The sequence below is a fragment of the Panthera pardus genome, unplaced genomic scaffold (assembly GCF_024362965.1).
Source record: "Panthera pardus isolate Hobbes unplaced genomic scaffold, ASM2436296v1 HiC_scaffold_22, whole genome shotgun sequence".
Classification (NCBI taxonomy): domain Eukaryota; kingdom Metazoa; phylum Chordata; class Mammalia; order Carnivora; family Felidae; genus Panthera; species Panthera pardus.
The window spans coordinates 13,233,438-13,247,440 of NW_026526788.1; the positions used below are offsets into that span (position 1 = coordinate 13,233,438).

General features: G+C 44.1%; 1 protein-coding gene across 2 annotated transcripts in view; it reads left to right on the top strand.

Annotated features, from left to right (window-relative positions):
- The window catches only part of PRKG1 (protein kinase cGMP-dependent 1), a 1,256,614-nt gene that overhangs the window by 83,962 nt on the left and 1,158,649 nt on the right, over positions 1–14,003 (top strand). Inside the window, exon 1 of one of the 2 annotated variants that reach the window (XM_019430062.2) lies at positions 9,994–10,967. The exons of the other annotated variant lie outside the window; for it this stretch is intronic. Within the exon in view, the coding sequence (XP_019285607.1) occupies positions 10,657–10,967 (311 nt within the window). The 5' untranslated portion in view covers positions 9,994–10,656. Of the gene's footprint in view, positions 1–9,993; positions 10,968–14,003 lie in introns of those variants that run through there. 2 annotated transcript variants of the gene reach the window in all.

Consider the following 14,003-nt stretch of genomic DNA (forward strand, 5'->3'; position numbering starts at 1 on the left):
CAGCCCAGAGCCAGACGCGGGGCTCGAACTCACAGACCGCGAGATCGTGACCTGGCTGAAGTCGGACGCTTAACCGACTGTGCCACCCAGGCGCCCCAAAAACCCCACAGTTTTAAACTAAGCCTCTGATATGTTTGACTTATTGCATATAGAAGGGACACGCAGAATTAGGGAGAGCTAAAACATCAGTTGTCAGAAAAATCACCGTGTCCTAGTTTTCGTGTCACTTTTTGCTGTCATGTGACAGACAAATTCATTACCTGTATTCACTGTGTAATATTCACTGTGTAAGCTGTGTTCACCATGTTGATGTTGGTTTTCATTTAATATATATATATATATATATATATATATATACACACACACACTCACACACATACACGTACATATATATATACAGTTGAATATATATACACATATATACAGTTGAATACACACACACACACACACACACATACACAGTTGACCCTTGAACAACGTGGGGGTTAGGTGCACTGACCCAGGTGCGGTTGAAAATGCACGTGTAATTTTTGACTCCCCCAACACAACTACTAATAGTCTGCTGTTGACTGGAGGCCTTGCCAATGACATAAACAATGATAAACAATGATCAACATATATTTTGCTTGTTATATGTATTGTATACTGTATTCTTACAATAAAGTAAGCCAGAGAAAAGAAAATGTTATTAAGGGAATTGTAAGGGAGAGAAAATACATTCATAATTCTATACTCTATCAAAAAAAAATCCATGTGTAAGTGGAACCACCCATTTCAAACCTGTATTGTTTATTCAAGGGTTAACTGTACACACACACACACACACACACACACACACACACACACACATGTTCCAGGCTAATTTTGGTCACAATATTTTAGTTTCAAAGGTTTTGTGTAAGGGGATTGTTTTCACTTTTGAAGCACCTGTCAAGGGCAACAGATACCACAAATATTTCCTGGAAGAACGTAGGAACTGGGTGCTCTTTCAAAAGCAGACAAACATGCGACTTGCAGACTTCCTGCCAGAGACCTGCGATTCAGGACAGCTGCTCACAGGGGCGGTTGTACTGAGGTTCCCGAGCCTTATGACACGTGCGCTCCCAAATGACACCCCAAGTGAGGGCTGCCGACTCTGAAGGCCGTCTCCATCTGTATCGCATCCATGGATATTCATTTTGGTTTGATGGTTTAATCTTTTGGTGGGGAAAAGGCAGAAAGGGATGAATTTTCTGTTTATCGGTGGTGGTGTGTGATACTAAATATTTCTTGAATTCATTCATTTAGTCTATGCAATTAACAAATACACAGGGAGGGCTTGTTTTAGGTTTTGGTGGATGAAATAGAATTCCTAGTTTTCTTGGAGTTTACTGTCTAATGATAAGATAGCTCTGTAGCAAATATTTTCAAATATCCTTGAAACTAATATATAATTATACATTGTAAGTTCTGTTATAAGGGAAAATATCATGGGGATGATCTGGAAGGATTATCAGAGGAAGTGGTATTTGGGGAGAGAAGTGAAGAATGAGTTCAATGAGTTAATGACTCAAAACATAGAAATGGTGATTGGGAAGTGATGGGGTGGAGATTTTAGGGTTGAGAAATGGGTTAGGTGAAGGATCTCAAAGGCAGAAAGAGAATCACCAGTGGAAAAGCTCTGAGATGTTACAATGAAATTGCTTGGTGCCTGGAGATTTGTAAGAACTCAAAGGTCAGTATAACACTTAGGTAATTAATTATTAATCAATTGCTCTCCTGATTTCAGCCCCATTGTAATTTTTCCTTGACCATTTTCCCAGCGGGAGCAAACTCCAATGACCTGCCTCCTTTGAAAGACAGGAAACGTGACTGTGGGTCAAATGGCAACAATGTTAGTCGTTCCTGTAAGCACCAGACTGGGCATGTGTTCAGGTCTTCTGTCCTGTCATTGACTGTGGTCATAGACTGGGTGAATCGTGACTTTAAAGGGAAGGTACTGTGGTCTGTAGTCTTGTTGGTGGATCAGGAATTATCGCTGTGTATGTAAATACCCATAAGGGATTTCACAAACGGGGGAGCTGTTTATTAAAAGTATTTTTAATAAGTTGCCTAATTTACCTTTAAACATTCACTATCGTAAATACTTAGGTCCAACACTTAAAACATTAGATGAAAGAAAGCCTAGTTGTTTAAATCAACGGTATACATTCACTCTGTACTTATTTTGGAGATTCATAATACATATTGGAAATTTAGAAGTTCTTTGGAATAACTATGCAGAAAGAATTCTTTTTCAATGAACTTTGCTCAGTGTCTCCGAAGCATTTTTGACCCTGAACACTCCCCCCTCCCCCTTTTCAAGGAACTAGTGTTCTTTAGTTCACGGTTGGAGGAAACACTGCGTGTTAGTATATACTCGTTTGGTGAGAGCTCTCGGATTACGGGATTTCTAGAAAGTCTGTTCTCTGACCACTGAGTTTAGCTGTTGTAGGAGCTGTTACCATATGCTTCTTCTGGGTTATTTGTGTTTTCTTCATTAATGCTTCCGATGTCTCACAATCGGATATTCCCTGGTTGCAGAATATGAAAGTCATGTACTGTGTTAAAAATTCGCTTTGTAGAGAGATTGGTGATTAAAAGAACGTGTCCTGAGAATATTAAAATACAAAATTCTTTTTAGGAAAATACCAATGTAATAAGATTTTAAATGCTGTATGTTTCAATGAGTTTTGAAGTATGTCTTTACTGTCTTTTGTGAACATTCTTCAAGTACTCCACTGGGAAATATTAAATGAACAAAATCATCTCTTGGCACATTCTGAAGTTATTATTACCTTAAAAATGTCTCAAATGGTCTAAGACCGATTACGTGATTTCAGGGAACCAAACCAGTATCACCACCTGAATTTTGAGAGTTTTAGGTAAGGTTTACGGTGTCACCTTTTCATTTGTACGAATTGGGGACAATTTTTCTCTTTCCTGGTGATGACGTCTTTCGTATCACAAGGGATTTTAAAACCTTGCGGTGGGAGGAAGGCTGAATTGCTCTCGTCCGAGAATTGAAAAAAAGTTAATCTAGGTGCTTTACCGTGTTTCCGCACGTAGATCTCTGTCAAATAAGGTGCAATGCAAAAGATTTGGGGTGCGTCCATCTTTCCTTTGACATAAATGAGGATTGGTTAGGAGGGTGCGGTTGATATGTCACACCTATGTCGCATGTGAGACTTTGAGGCTGTGCAAGCACACACACACACACACGCATGTGCACGCATCGTCATGTCCCATAGATCCCCATCCATGTAACAGCGATTCCTTACGGTTCGAGTGTAAGGAGACGCATGATAGAACTAATTGGACGTCCTAAAGACCCTTTAATATATTTTGTTCTCTGCAGCATATTAAATGTTCTGAATTGGCTTTAATAGCTATTACCTAGGAAGAGAGAGGAGGTAGGATTTTCAGGTGCACCGAATCAGGCTTCTGTGTGCACTGATAATAAAATGTGGGTGAAAGAAAAATATCACTGGAAGAACACGATGCCGGCAAGGGGAATGCTTGGGTTCCAAACTTGCTTCCGCCTTGAGTGGGTCGTTTGACTCCCTCGGCCTTTGCATTTCCTTAAATTTAAAATTAGGATGTTGAATTACATAATCTCAGTGGGACATTTCAGCTACAATTCTGTGATATTCATTATCGGTAAAAAAAAAAATAAGGCCGCTTTGGCTTCTTTTTTTTTTTTTTTTTGTGGCTGCAGGTGGGGAAGGGTGGTAAGCCATATGGTCTTTGAGTTCTCTGTGTTTTGGGAGTGCTGGTGATGGAGGCAAAAATTAAGTAAACAGAGTGCACGTGGAAATGCTCTTGGGTTAGGTAAGCTTCAGTTTTGTGACTAGAGAGAGAGAGGGGTACTTGCTGTGTACGGATAGAGGGTCTGACCCGTGGAAAAGAAGCAATTTTCATTAAGCTCTCTGTGCTCCTAAGAGCAGCAGTTGCTTTTAGCAATCTGCAAATAAGTATTTTGAAGACTTCCCTGTCATTTTTTCCACTTGAAATTGGTATTCGACGTCGATGCTTTTCCAAGAAAGATAGATGGGTAGAATTTTGGCTGTGCTGCATGTTATGGAAAACTTGGATGGATTTTCCATAATAACTCCCCAAATTAACTTTGAGATTTGCGTAAAAACATTCTTACGTGATGCGGTGACTCGAGACAGATACTGAATATTCTGCCTGATAACCAAAAATCAGTACAAGTCTCTATTCGACATTTATGTCCATGGGGCATTCTTATCTACCAGATCATGTTATGCCTGCGCTTTGAAAAATGATTTGTAAAAAATACAGTCTGGACCAGGGAGAAATCATTGAATCTTTAAAAGACGTACATGGGGCAAGGCGACTCATAATCTTCTAGTTGGTTACAAATGCCTAGTGACAATATGTGTCTCCCGGGCCCCAGCTTGGCTCTCTCTCTCTCCTTGGTCCAAGGGTATGCCTTCTCAAACCTCAAGTGCCATGTCTCGACCCTCGAATGACATCCACTTGTTTTACCAGACTACCACTGCATTAGCCTATCATTAAGGATGGATTTCTGGATTTCCATCTCATGGTGATGGCATAAAAGTCAAAACGTCAAGAGTTTCCTGAATTTGAAGTTAGGTGATATTTACTTGGTCATTAAGTTCAAGAGGATAAAGATGAGATGATCAGAAGACTTCCTAGTGAGTCTTTTTTCCACCTACAACTTTTCTCTCCTTGGATCTCCGATTCTCACGATGCAGATGCCTTTGTTCCTATAGGCTAATCCCTTCATTCGACGCCCCGGTAAAAACCAATTCACTCAAACTTCTATCTTATTGTGTTTCTTGCATCTTCACTGCTTTCTCAGTTTACCGATTGTAGTAAGTTCACTAGCAGAATGTAGTGCTCGTTGTTTGCTTTCAACTTTGATTACAAAACATGTAGGTTGAAAATGGCCCAGTGATAGTAGCTGTTAAATGAGATTTAAAATGAGAGTAACAAGCAAAATTCACGGACTTCGGAGCTGTTCTTCTATAAGCCACACGGTATTGAATATGCTCTCAAATGCAGACGTAGTTTCCCAAATATTTGTTACTATTCTGTGGAAAGTACTGATGCATTAACTTACGAAATGATGTGCATTAAAAAAATTTTTTTTAACATTTATTTATTTTTGAGACACAGAGCCAGAGCGCGAGCAGGGGAGGGGCAGAGAGAGAAGGAGACACAGAATCCAAAGCAGGCTCCAGGCTCTGAGCTGTCAGCACAGAGCCCGACGCGGGGCTCAAACTCACGACCTGCGAGATCATGACCTGAGCCAAGGTCGGACGCTTAACCAACTGAGCCACCCAGGCGCCCCACAAAATGATGTGCATTTATAGGCCAGAAGAATCATTGAAATAGGACTGAGAAATGAAATCTATTAGGCAGGCAGGAGAGAAATTATCATGTTGCATACCCACTGTTACGTACATTCACTGGGCTTAAAATGTAGCAGAATAATAGTTTGTGAACAAAGCATTTTAAAGTCCACGTTCCATTTAAAAATTCTCCATTCATGGAAAAAATCTGGAAAACCAAATTCCTTCCTTCTTGAACACATTTTATTTCTTCCGTGATTTGGAAATGTTGTTTGGAAACGGGCAGCTTCTTGAAGAGTACAGAGAAGCGTTCTTTTCGCAGACAGGGCATGTGTTCCCATGAATACTGCTTCAGGCTCCATAATAACATACCATCATTTTAAGCCGTGGAGTATAAGAATTCATTTCAACTGATATTAGGCATGACACTAATTCGGTATTAAACTCTAAGCACATTAGCAATTATGGTACAATGCACTATTACTTTCCAAATCTCTGCAGTAAGTTTTTCATCATTAATGGTTTCTGTGTTTTTTTCTTTTCCATGTGGGATATATCATGCACGGAAGTAAAACTTCAAAAAGCCAGACCATTAGAATGTTTACTTATCTCCATTTGAATATGGATTCCTGATGGCTGAGTCTATCCACCAAATATAATCATAAGAATAACCTAATTCTGTAGGAGTTAATCAAATAGCAGGTATTTTAATTATTGTGATTTATCCATAGAAAGCCAGAATGTCTGCAGTCCAGATTATTATAAAAACAGTAAGCTGAAAAGAGAGCCTAGAATCTTTGTCTAATTCATCAAACTGCAATTAAAATTCTATCGTCTGACTTCTCTCTTGTGTAGTCCAAAGGCAGTTCCTGTGGTATATTATTATGCATTGAAATAGGATGATTGTGTTCTTAAAATATATTCATACAAACAAATGGGTGAGTGGGTTTACAATGTGCCTATAGATCACCCTAGGGTTTACTTTTCTATCTGTAAATTTGAAGGCAAAATTTGAAAATATTTATAAAATCGGGTGGCTCAGCAATCCCGAATTTAATAGAGTGACCAACTGTCCTGGTTTGCCCAGGACCGGGGGGTGTCCAGGACTTCAGCTCTAAAACCGGGACAGTCACAAGCAGTTTCAGTATTAAAACAAGGACAATCCTAGCCCAGTGGGTGCAAGTTGGCCACCTTAAGCCAGGATGAAATGGTGCTGGAGTGAAGACAATTTTGGGAAAAAGAACTTTCAAGAATTCTTTCTCCTGCTCTTTCAGGATTTCCCCACATTTTCCTCTTTCCACCTACCCAACCCCAAAGTCAGGCTAGTTAATAATAGTAAAGACACTCTCATCTCTGTGGATCGAGAATCAGGACATTGGCAACATCTGGAAGCCCTGCAGAAGACAGTGAAGGTCAGGGAGTCAGGGAATGAGCTCCGTATCACATGGTGTGGATTCGAATCTAGGGTTTGCTGTTCATTAGGCAGATGATTCCGTGCTGCCATTTTTTTCCCCCAAATATAAGTGGAAATAATAATAAAGGCCACCTGGTGGGGTTACATAAACAGTGCCTGTCGTGCATTAAGAGTTCAAGGAAGTTAGTTATTGTAATTGTGACCTTGATTAAGATTCGCAATTTAGAGCATGCCAGTATATCTACCAGTAATGGCAACTCTCAGATCTAGATTCTTAGGGGTACTTGTTCCTTGTAGCGGTTTTCCGTAAGGGGTGGTTTCCATCACTTAAAAAGCTCAGGTGTGTTTTGTTGTTTTTGTGAGTTTTCCCTACTCAAGATACATACATGAAATGACAGAAGAAAATGTCATACTTAGGACTCTTCCGGGAAATGTAGCATCAGTGGAATGGACACCCAGATGACAAAGTTATCCCAGTCCTTTTGAGGCTAATTATGGCTTTAGTGAGGGGGGATAAATTCTACAGGCTTTCTTCTTTTCATAGCCAATATTATGATGAAGCTGCGTCACTGAATGCCTCATTAAATGGTTCTGAGATTCCATTAAGGAAGGCATGATAAAATTTATTCTCAATCATGAGGGGTGGGTGCAAAATTGAGGAGCATGGATATGCCACAGGTTGGGCTGGTTACTGGTAGTTCGCTTTTCTGAGGGCTGTGACAGAGAGAGACTAGCTACAATCCAGTTGTGAGTTGACTACGGAATTTGAGAGTATGAACTCACTTCCTTCAAAATTTCACGGATCTCAGTTTTAGCGTCTACCATGGAGGCTTCCTCCCATGAGACAGGCAGTGGGAGAGCTCAGGAGACCCCACTCCACTCCACTCCACTCCACTCCACTCTACTCCATCTCAGACTTGTGTAGTCACTGCCTGGGAAGCAGAAAGTAGACTTGTGCCTGATCTCTGATTCTATGGTTTAGTTTACCATGAGACCGGTTGTCAATTTGTCTGTTGAAATGTAAGTGCAGGACCTTGATTTTTCTCATAGAATTTATATCCAGCATTTACCAATACAGTAGCAAATATGTTTAAAGAGGGGGGGGGAGAGAGAGAGAGAGAGAGAGAGAGACTGAGATCACTCAAAAGGTTGAGATGCAAAGCCAGATCCCTTCAGATCTAAACAACCAGTCAAAAGCATCATTGAAAAATGTACTTAAAATATTTATTTTGACTTCAAGAATGGAAAAGTCAAGAATTCTGGATGTTGCATGTACACTTATAAAGTCAGGGGGAAGTTCAATTATTTTGGTAATATAGGCTAATAGAGCCAAATATATTCTTATACCTTGAATACTTTTTCAAAGTGTAGGTCGACTGTAATAATCATGTGTTTTGGCTGTTTCCTTTCTTTGCATGGATTATAGCAGGCTCCTGATTCTCAGGATGGGATTCCTCATGGGATGTACATTTTGTATCACAACAATGAAATGTAGGATGGATATATCCTGTACTTGCATGTAGATTTGAAAGCTTAAATAGTGAAAATTATTTACATGACTCAGTGGAAAAAATTTCACTTGTATCCAAAATACCTGTTTTTTTTTGTTTTTTTTTTTTGGTTGAAGGGCTATTTTTTTTAACTTCCTTTGTGGATGTTGACAGGCTTTCTTAAAAATGAAGAAGAATCTTCTCTACTTTGTGCTGCCCAAAGACATTTAAGTTACACCACTTAAGCCTCAAATGAACCTTAAAACATAACCCTGCTTAGTGGTTGGTTGTCTAACGATCCCCCCTGTACCATTGCTTCGGATATATTTTTATATATAAACACTTGGCCTCAGGGCCCCAATGTAGATCTATAGGAAAAAGGCAGTTAGTGCTAAACATTTTCTCATGGGATTAAAGAATTTGCATCGGTTAAATAAAAATAAGAATTTGGCCTTTTGCCTGGGACAAGGAAATTGTCACATATGCTCTCTTTTAGAATAGCGTCCTATACAAAGTCACAGTACCTCTACTCGATTTAGTTTTAATTAAAACAACATTTAGAACTATTTCACTGCTGTCAGTATTTGTAAATTACTTATGTTCTGTTCACTAGGAATGAAAATGTTTCGGGAATTATCCACCTTGTGTGTCACATTCCGAAGTAAATGCATTTCCCTGTTTTGGAAAGCAGAACATTTAAGTGTCTTCTATTACCTAATGCTGAGAGCATTAGATCATGATCTTAGTGAAGCATGTTTAGGAGATATGTCCTTTGTCATGTATATCTCTGATAACAAACAAATACACGTTGAATCAAAAAGTTTGTTCATGTGCCATTGGCTAGTTTTTTTTCTTTTTCTCTTTGCTGAGATAGAAAAAGTTGTGTATTCGAAAGTAAGAGCGAAAAATTTTTTGAGACCGATATATTCACTCTTGGCTACGTTTAGATTGCAGTGAATAGTTCTGGACTGCAATTCGATTTTAATGTATTTTCTATCAGCTTTGTTTGACTGCGAGGGAATGGCCCAATAGAGCATGGGTTTGTGACACTGAGCGCCCAAGAATAGTAGTCAGGACTGCTATAAAAGATGCTCTGAAGTTGGGTGAGTCCATGAAGATTTAGATAAATATTAGGAATTTAGGTAAGCGGTGAGTAAATATTGGTAGATTCTGAACATGTGTTCAGGTGATGGGCGCGTTCCCCTCCCACAGAGAGAGCTCACTTAATTGTCATTTCAGGAACTACTGAGTGGGCAGAGCTGAGTGGACGGGGAGAGGGGGGGCGATGTGGCTCTGGGTTCTGCAGCCCATCTGGGCCCCCCCTCTTGTCATGATCCCTCCCCACAGTTTGCGTCTTGCCATTCAAGTGTAAGGATACAGTTCTAACAGCTTGGTCGCCAGAGATGGAATCTTTTTGAAGATCTTAGTTCCATTTCCCGATGGACTTTTTGGAGCTCGGCGACGATGCTTCCCGCCGCCCCCTTCCCCGGGCCCCCACCCCGAAATAGCAAATGGCAGAAGCCAGGCCCTCCGTAAAGTCTTCCGCAGACACTAGCTCGGGCTGGGGTGGGGCGGGGAGAGCCGAGCGGCCTTCCAGGGCCCAGACCTGACGGGGAGAGTTCACGAGTGTGAGTCCGGAGGGGGCGGGCGGCGGGGGTGGGGGCAATCGGCAGGGGCCCGAGCGAGCCGCCCCCGCCGGGCGCCACGCACCAGAAGCCCCGCCCCCCTCGCCCCTTCCCCAAAGGCACCTGCGCGCCGCCGGGGCGCCCTCCCGCCGCCGCTCCTCTCCTCCGGGAGGCAAGTTTGTGGTCCAGCGCCAGCCACCTGTGCGAGGCGCTCCCCGCGGGCAGGGTGGCGTGAGTGAGGCCACCGCGCGGCCACGCAGCTCGCGAGCCTCCGGCGGGGAGGCCGGCGGCCAGGAACCTCCGGACCCCGGGGCGCTCCGGCGGCCGAGCCCGCCCTGCCCGGGGACGCGGCCGGGAGCGCAGCCCCGCGGCCCCGAGGCCGGGGCGCCCGGTGGCGGGGGCGGGGGGCGGGTGTCCTCCCCCGCGTCCCCCCACCCCGAAGTGGCGCGCCCGCCCGCCCGCTGCGCCCCGCCTCCGGCCCTGCGCCCGCCGCGGCTCCCGGCTCAGTCCCGGCGCGGACCCGCCGCCTCGCGGCCCCCGCGCTCAGCCTCCCCGGCGCCCCGACAAGTGGGGATCCGCACGGAAAGTCGGCGGCGGAGCGGCGGACTGGGCATGCTCAGAAGCCAGGGCTGCCTGGCTCTGGGCTCGAGTAGGAAGCGTCTGCACTCGGGAGGCGGCGGCGACTTTGGGGAAAGTTGACCGGAGCGGGGAGCGAGCCCCCGGGCGCGCGGCAGCGGCAGGAAGGCGGCCCGGCGGCCCGGCGGAGCATGGGCACCCTGCGGGATTTGCAGTACGCGCTCCAGGAGAAGATCGAGGAGCTGAGGCAGCGGGATGCGCTCATCGACGAGCTGGAGCTGGAGTTGGACCAGAAGGACGAACTGATCCAGAAGCTGCAGAACGAGCTGGACAAGTACCGCTCGGTGATCCGGCCGGCCACCCAGCAGGCGCAGAAGCAGAGCGCCGGCACGCTGCAGGGCGAGCCGCGCACCAAGCGCCAGGCGATCTCCGCCGAGCCCACCGCCTTCGACCTGCAGGACCTCAGCCACGTGACCCTGCCCTTCTACCCCAAGAGCCCACAGTAAGCAGGGGAGCCGCGGGTCTCGGTCTTGGGTGTGGGCCCCCGCCCCGCGCGTGCCATGTCTGTGCTCGGGCTCCGAGGCGTTGCAGCCGTTGTGGCGGGCGCTCCGCGCGCGCCCTGCACGCTCCTCCGAGCCGCGCTCGCTGCGCCCCCCGCCGCCTTGCTGTCTTTGTCAGATGTCGGGCTATTTTTGCAAGATAGACACGCACGTTCGTGTATGCCACCCGGGGTGCATAGTTGGAACGCGCCCCAGGTGTGTGTGTGTGTGTGTGTGTGTGTGTGTGTGTGTGCGCGCGTGAGTGTGAGCGAGCGAGCGAGCGTGAGAAGACGAATGAAAAGCCCCGTCTCCCAAACACCCCGGCGAACCTGAACCTGCCCGGCTGGAAAATCCTAAATGCAGGCTCATCGGACTCGAAATGAAATGCGTCTGTTGTCACCCTTACTTTCTCTGCTCCGGCGGCTCTCCCGGATTTCTCTACCTGCTGGCGACAGTCGCCCGCACCCCTCCAACCTGATGTGCTGTCATCGACAAAGTCTCAAAAATAAGCAAATGCGCATATAAAAGGGAAGATTTTTGTTTGTTTGGGTTTCATCTCCCGAATTGGATGGCATTGACAGCCCGCAAATGGAAGCCTAGTCTGTTGATTTAAAAAAAAAAATTTTTTTTTTCATAACATGCGAGGGAGATCGTTGCTTGTTTTCCTTAAGGAATTTGCATGATGTTGCCTATGAGGTGCCTCGGTCTGCTGGGAGGGCTGCGTGTGTCCAGGGTCCAGTGTGAGAACTACACTTACCTTTATTGACACGCTGTTTGCCTTACTCCTGGCTTCTGATGCAACCGCTCTGGTAGGGCTCTTGCGTTGGGAGAACTGTGTTCTGATGTCAGTGGGCTTCATAACTTGGGTAGGAAAATTGAACACAACTTGTTATACACCTTAGGGAGAGCATGGTGGCAGGACCTTGAGATTAACACGCAGCGAGGGAGAATACCCAAACGGATGGTGTTTTTAGTGGATAGATAATGCCATAATCGGTAAAATGAAAGATTTTGCTACTGTATTTCTGACTACATCACACTGGCTGTTTGACACGTGTTACATAATAATGCAAGCTTTCTTGGAACCCTTCGTTTCACAAACACAAGGAATTAATATAAGGAGAAGGGGTAAACGCGGGATTGTCTCCCTTTGTATTTATCGGGTTTAGGGGAGCCATCGGGCATGTAGTGATGATACTTCTGAAAACTTAAGAGTTGTACCATCATCTGTTGGTTCCCATAGAGGTTTTGCTGTTCCTCTCGCAGGTTTAGCTTCAGAGGGAGTTTGCATTCTCGGAGAGTGTGGGGAAGAAACGATGAGGGTGAACGCTGCTGAGATTCTGACCTCACCAAGTGGCCCTGATCAGTAGGCTTAGATCTGCCTCGGAAACCTGAGCGATTCACATCTACTTCAACTTCTTCCAGTAAATTGATTTGCAGTCCCGACATGCTCGCCTGTTTTAGCTAACGAGGTACATGGCCATCTCTCCTGGGCCAAGTTTTGCATAATGAAAAAATAACTCAAAGACAGCTCTCTGCATTTTTAAGCATTGCCTAGGCTCTCATTTTAGTATCTGCAGGACTTTGGAGTAACACGGAGAAAACTCCACTTTTGTAAAAAGACCATTTCAATGGGTTTTATAATGGAGCATGATCAAGCCAGCTGATAACTCCAGTGAAACATTCGATCAGAGAAGATCTGGAGGAATCCAGGCAGTGGGGAATGAGCTGTAGAATGTGGCAAGTTGTAGAAGCCTCTCAGTGTTTCACATGTAGAACAGCCAGATTTTTTTTTTTTTTTGCAAGTCCCTGGTGGAAAATGAAATTAGTGTGGTGGCAAATAAGTCACCCCATTCTGTTACAACAAACGTTGTATCGGGCAGCGCTGTGCGTTCTGATATTTATTTAATAACTTGTGCTTTGAAGAAATCAGCTGTTAACGGTATCACCATGATGGTTTTGGTGATTTCTGAGAGATTCTATTGAAGAACACGATAGAATGTCTTCCAAGCTTAAATAATTTTGGAAAAACATCTGTTCTTTTTTCACACTTACATAAAGAAAACTAGAATAAAATTGGCTCAAGTGGCATAGTGTACCTTTCTTGAAAGAGAAGTTATATTGTATGCAAAATGATTATACCTTTGCCATCTGGATGAGGGTGCAAGACAGCTCCACAAAGGATCAGGAAAACTTGGCAAACCCAGGGAGACTTGCGTGAATTTCCATTTCTCTGCCCGGTGAATAATTTGATCATGCAGACTTACTGGCAACAAGTGTTTGTGTTTCACTTCCGGTGCAACTTAAATGTCGTTACCTTTCTTCAACTCACACACAGAGGATTGTGAGTTCGAGTTGAAAGGAAACCATCTCAGTAGCCTAAAATGGATTTCGGATTCATGTTCATGGGAGCGTTCTGTTCTCTTTTCATCAGATGTAGGTAACTGCCCAGCTCTGAGGATTATAATTTTTTAAAAAAACCTTCCCTTTTCCTTTTTGAGTGATTTTCGGTCACTTAAAAAACAGTGTTAAAATAGTGTGAAATGTAAATTATTAACTTAATTCATTTTAACATTTTCGGTTTGGAATTTTCCCTGAAAGCTGGGAATTGATGGGAAGGCTGGGTCAGAGCCAGGGAGCTCCTGCTGAACCTGTGTGTGTGTGTGTGTGTGTGTGTGTGTGTGTGTGTGTGTGTGTGTGTTGGGGGCACGGGGGTGTTCTCATTTCTCTCTTTCACACCAGCGTAGAAATAGCCCTTAAGCCCTCTGTGTGTTACCAACGTGAAGCAAAGAACCGTTGTGGAAGTTGGCACTACGTTCCACAGCTATGAGAACATAAAACTCTGAGGCTGTACGTTTTGAAATAAATCGAGCAAATAACCCCTTGAAGATGAAAAAAAAAAAAAAACCCACACCGAATTTTATGAGATAATAGGATGGTTCTTTTGGACTTTTAAAGTAATTTTATTTCATGATCTTCCATTCCTGAAAACTGACTCT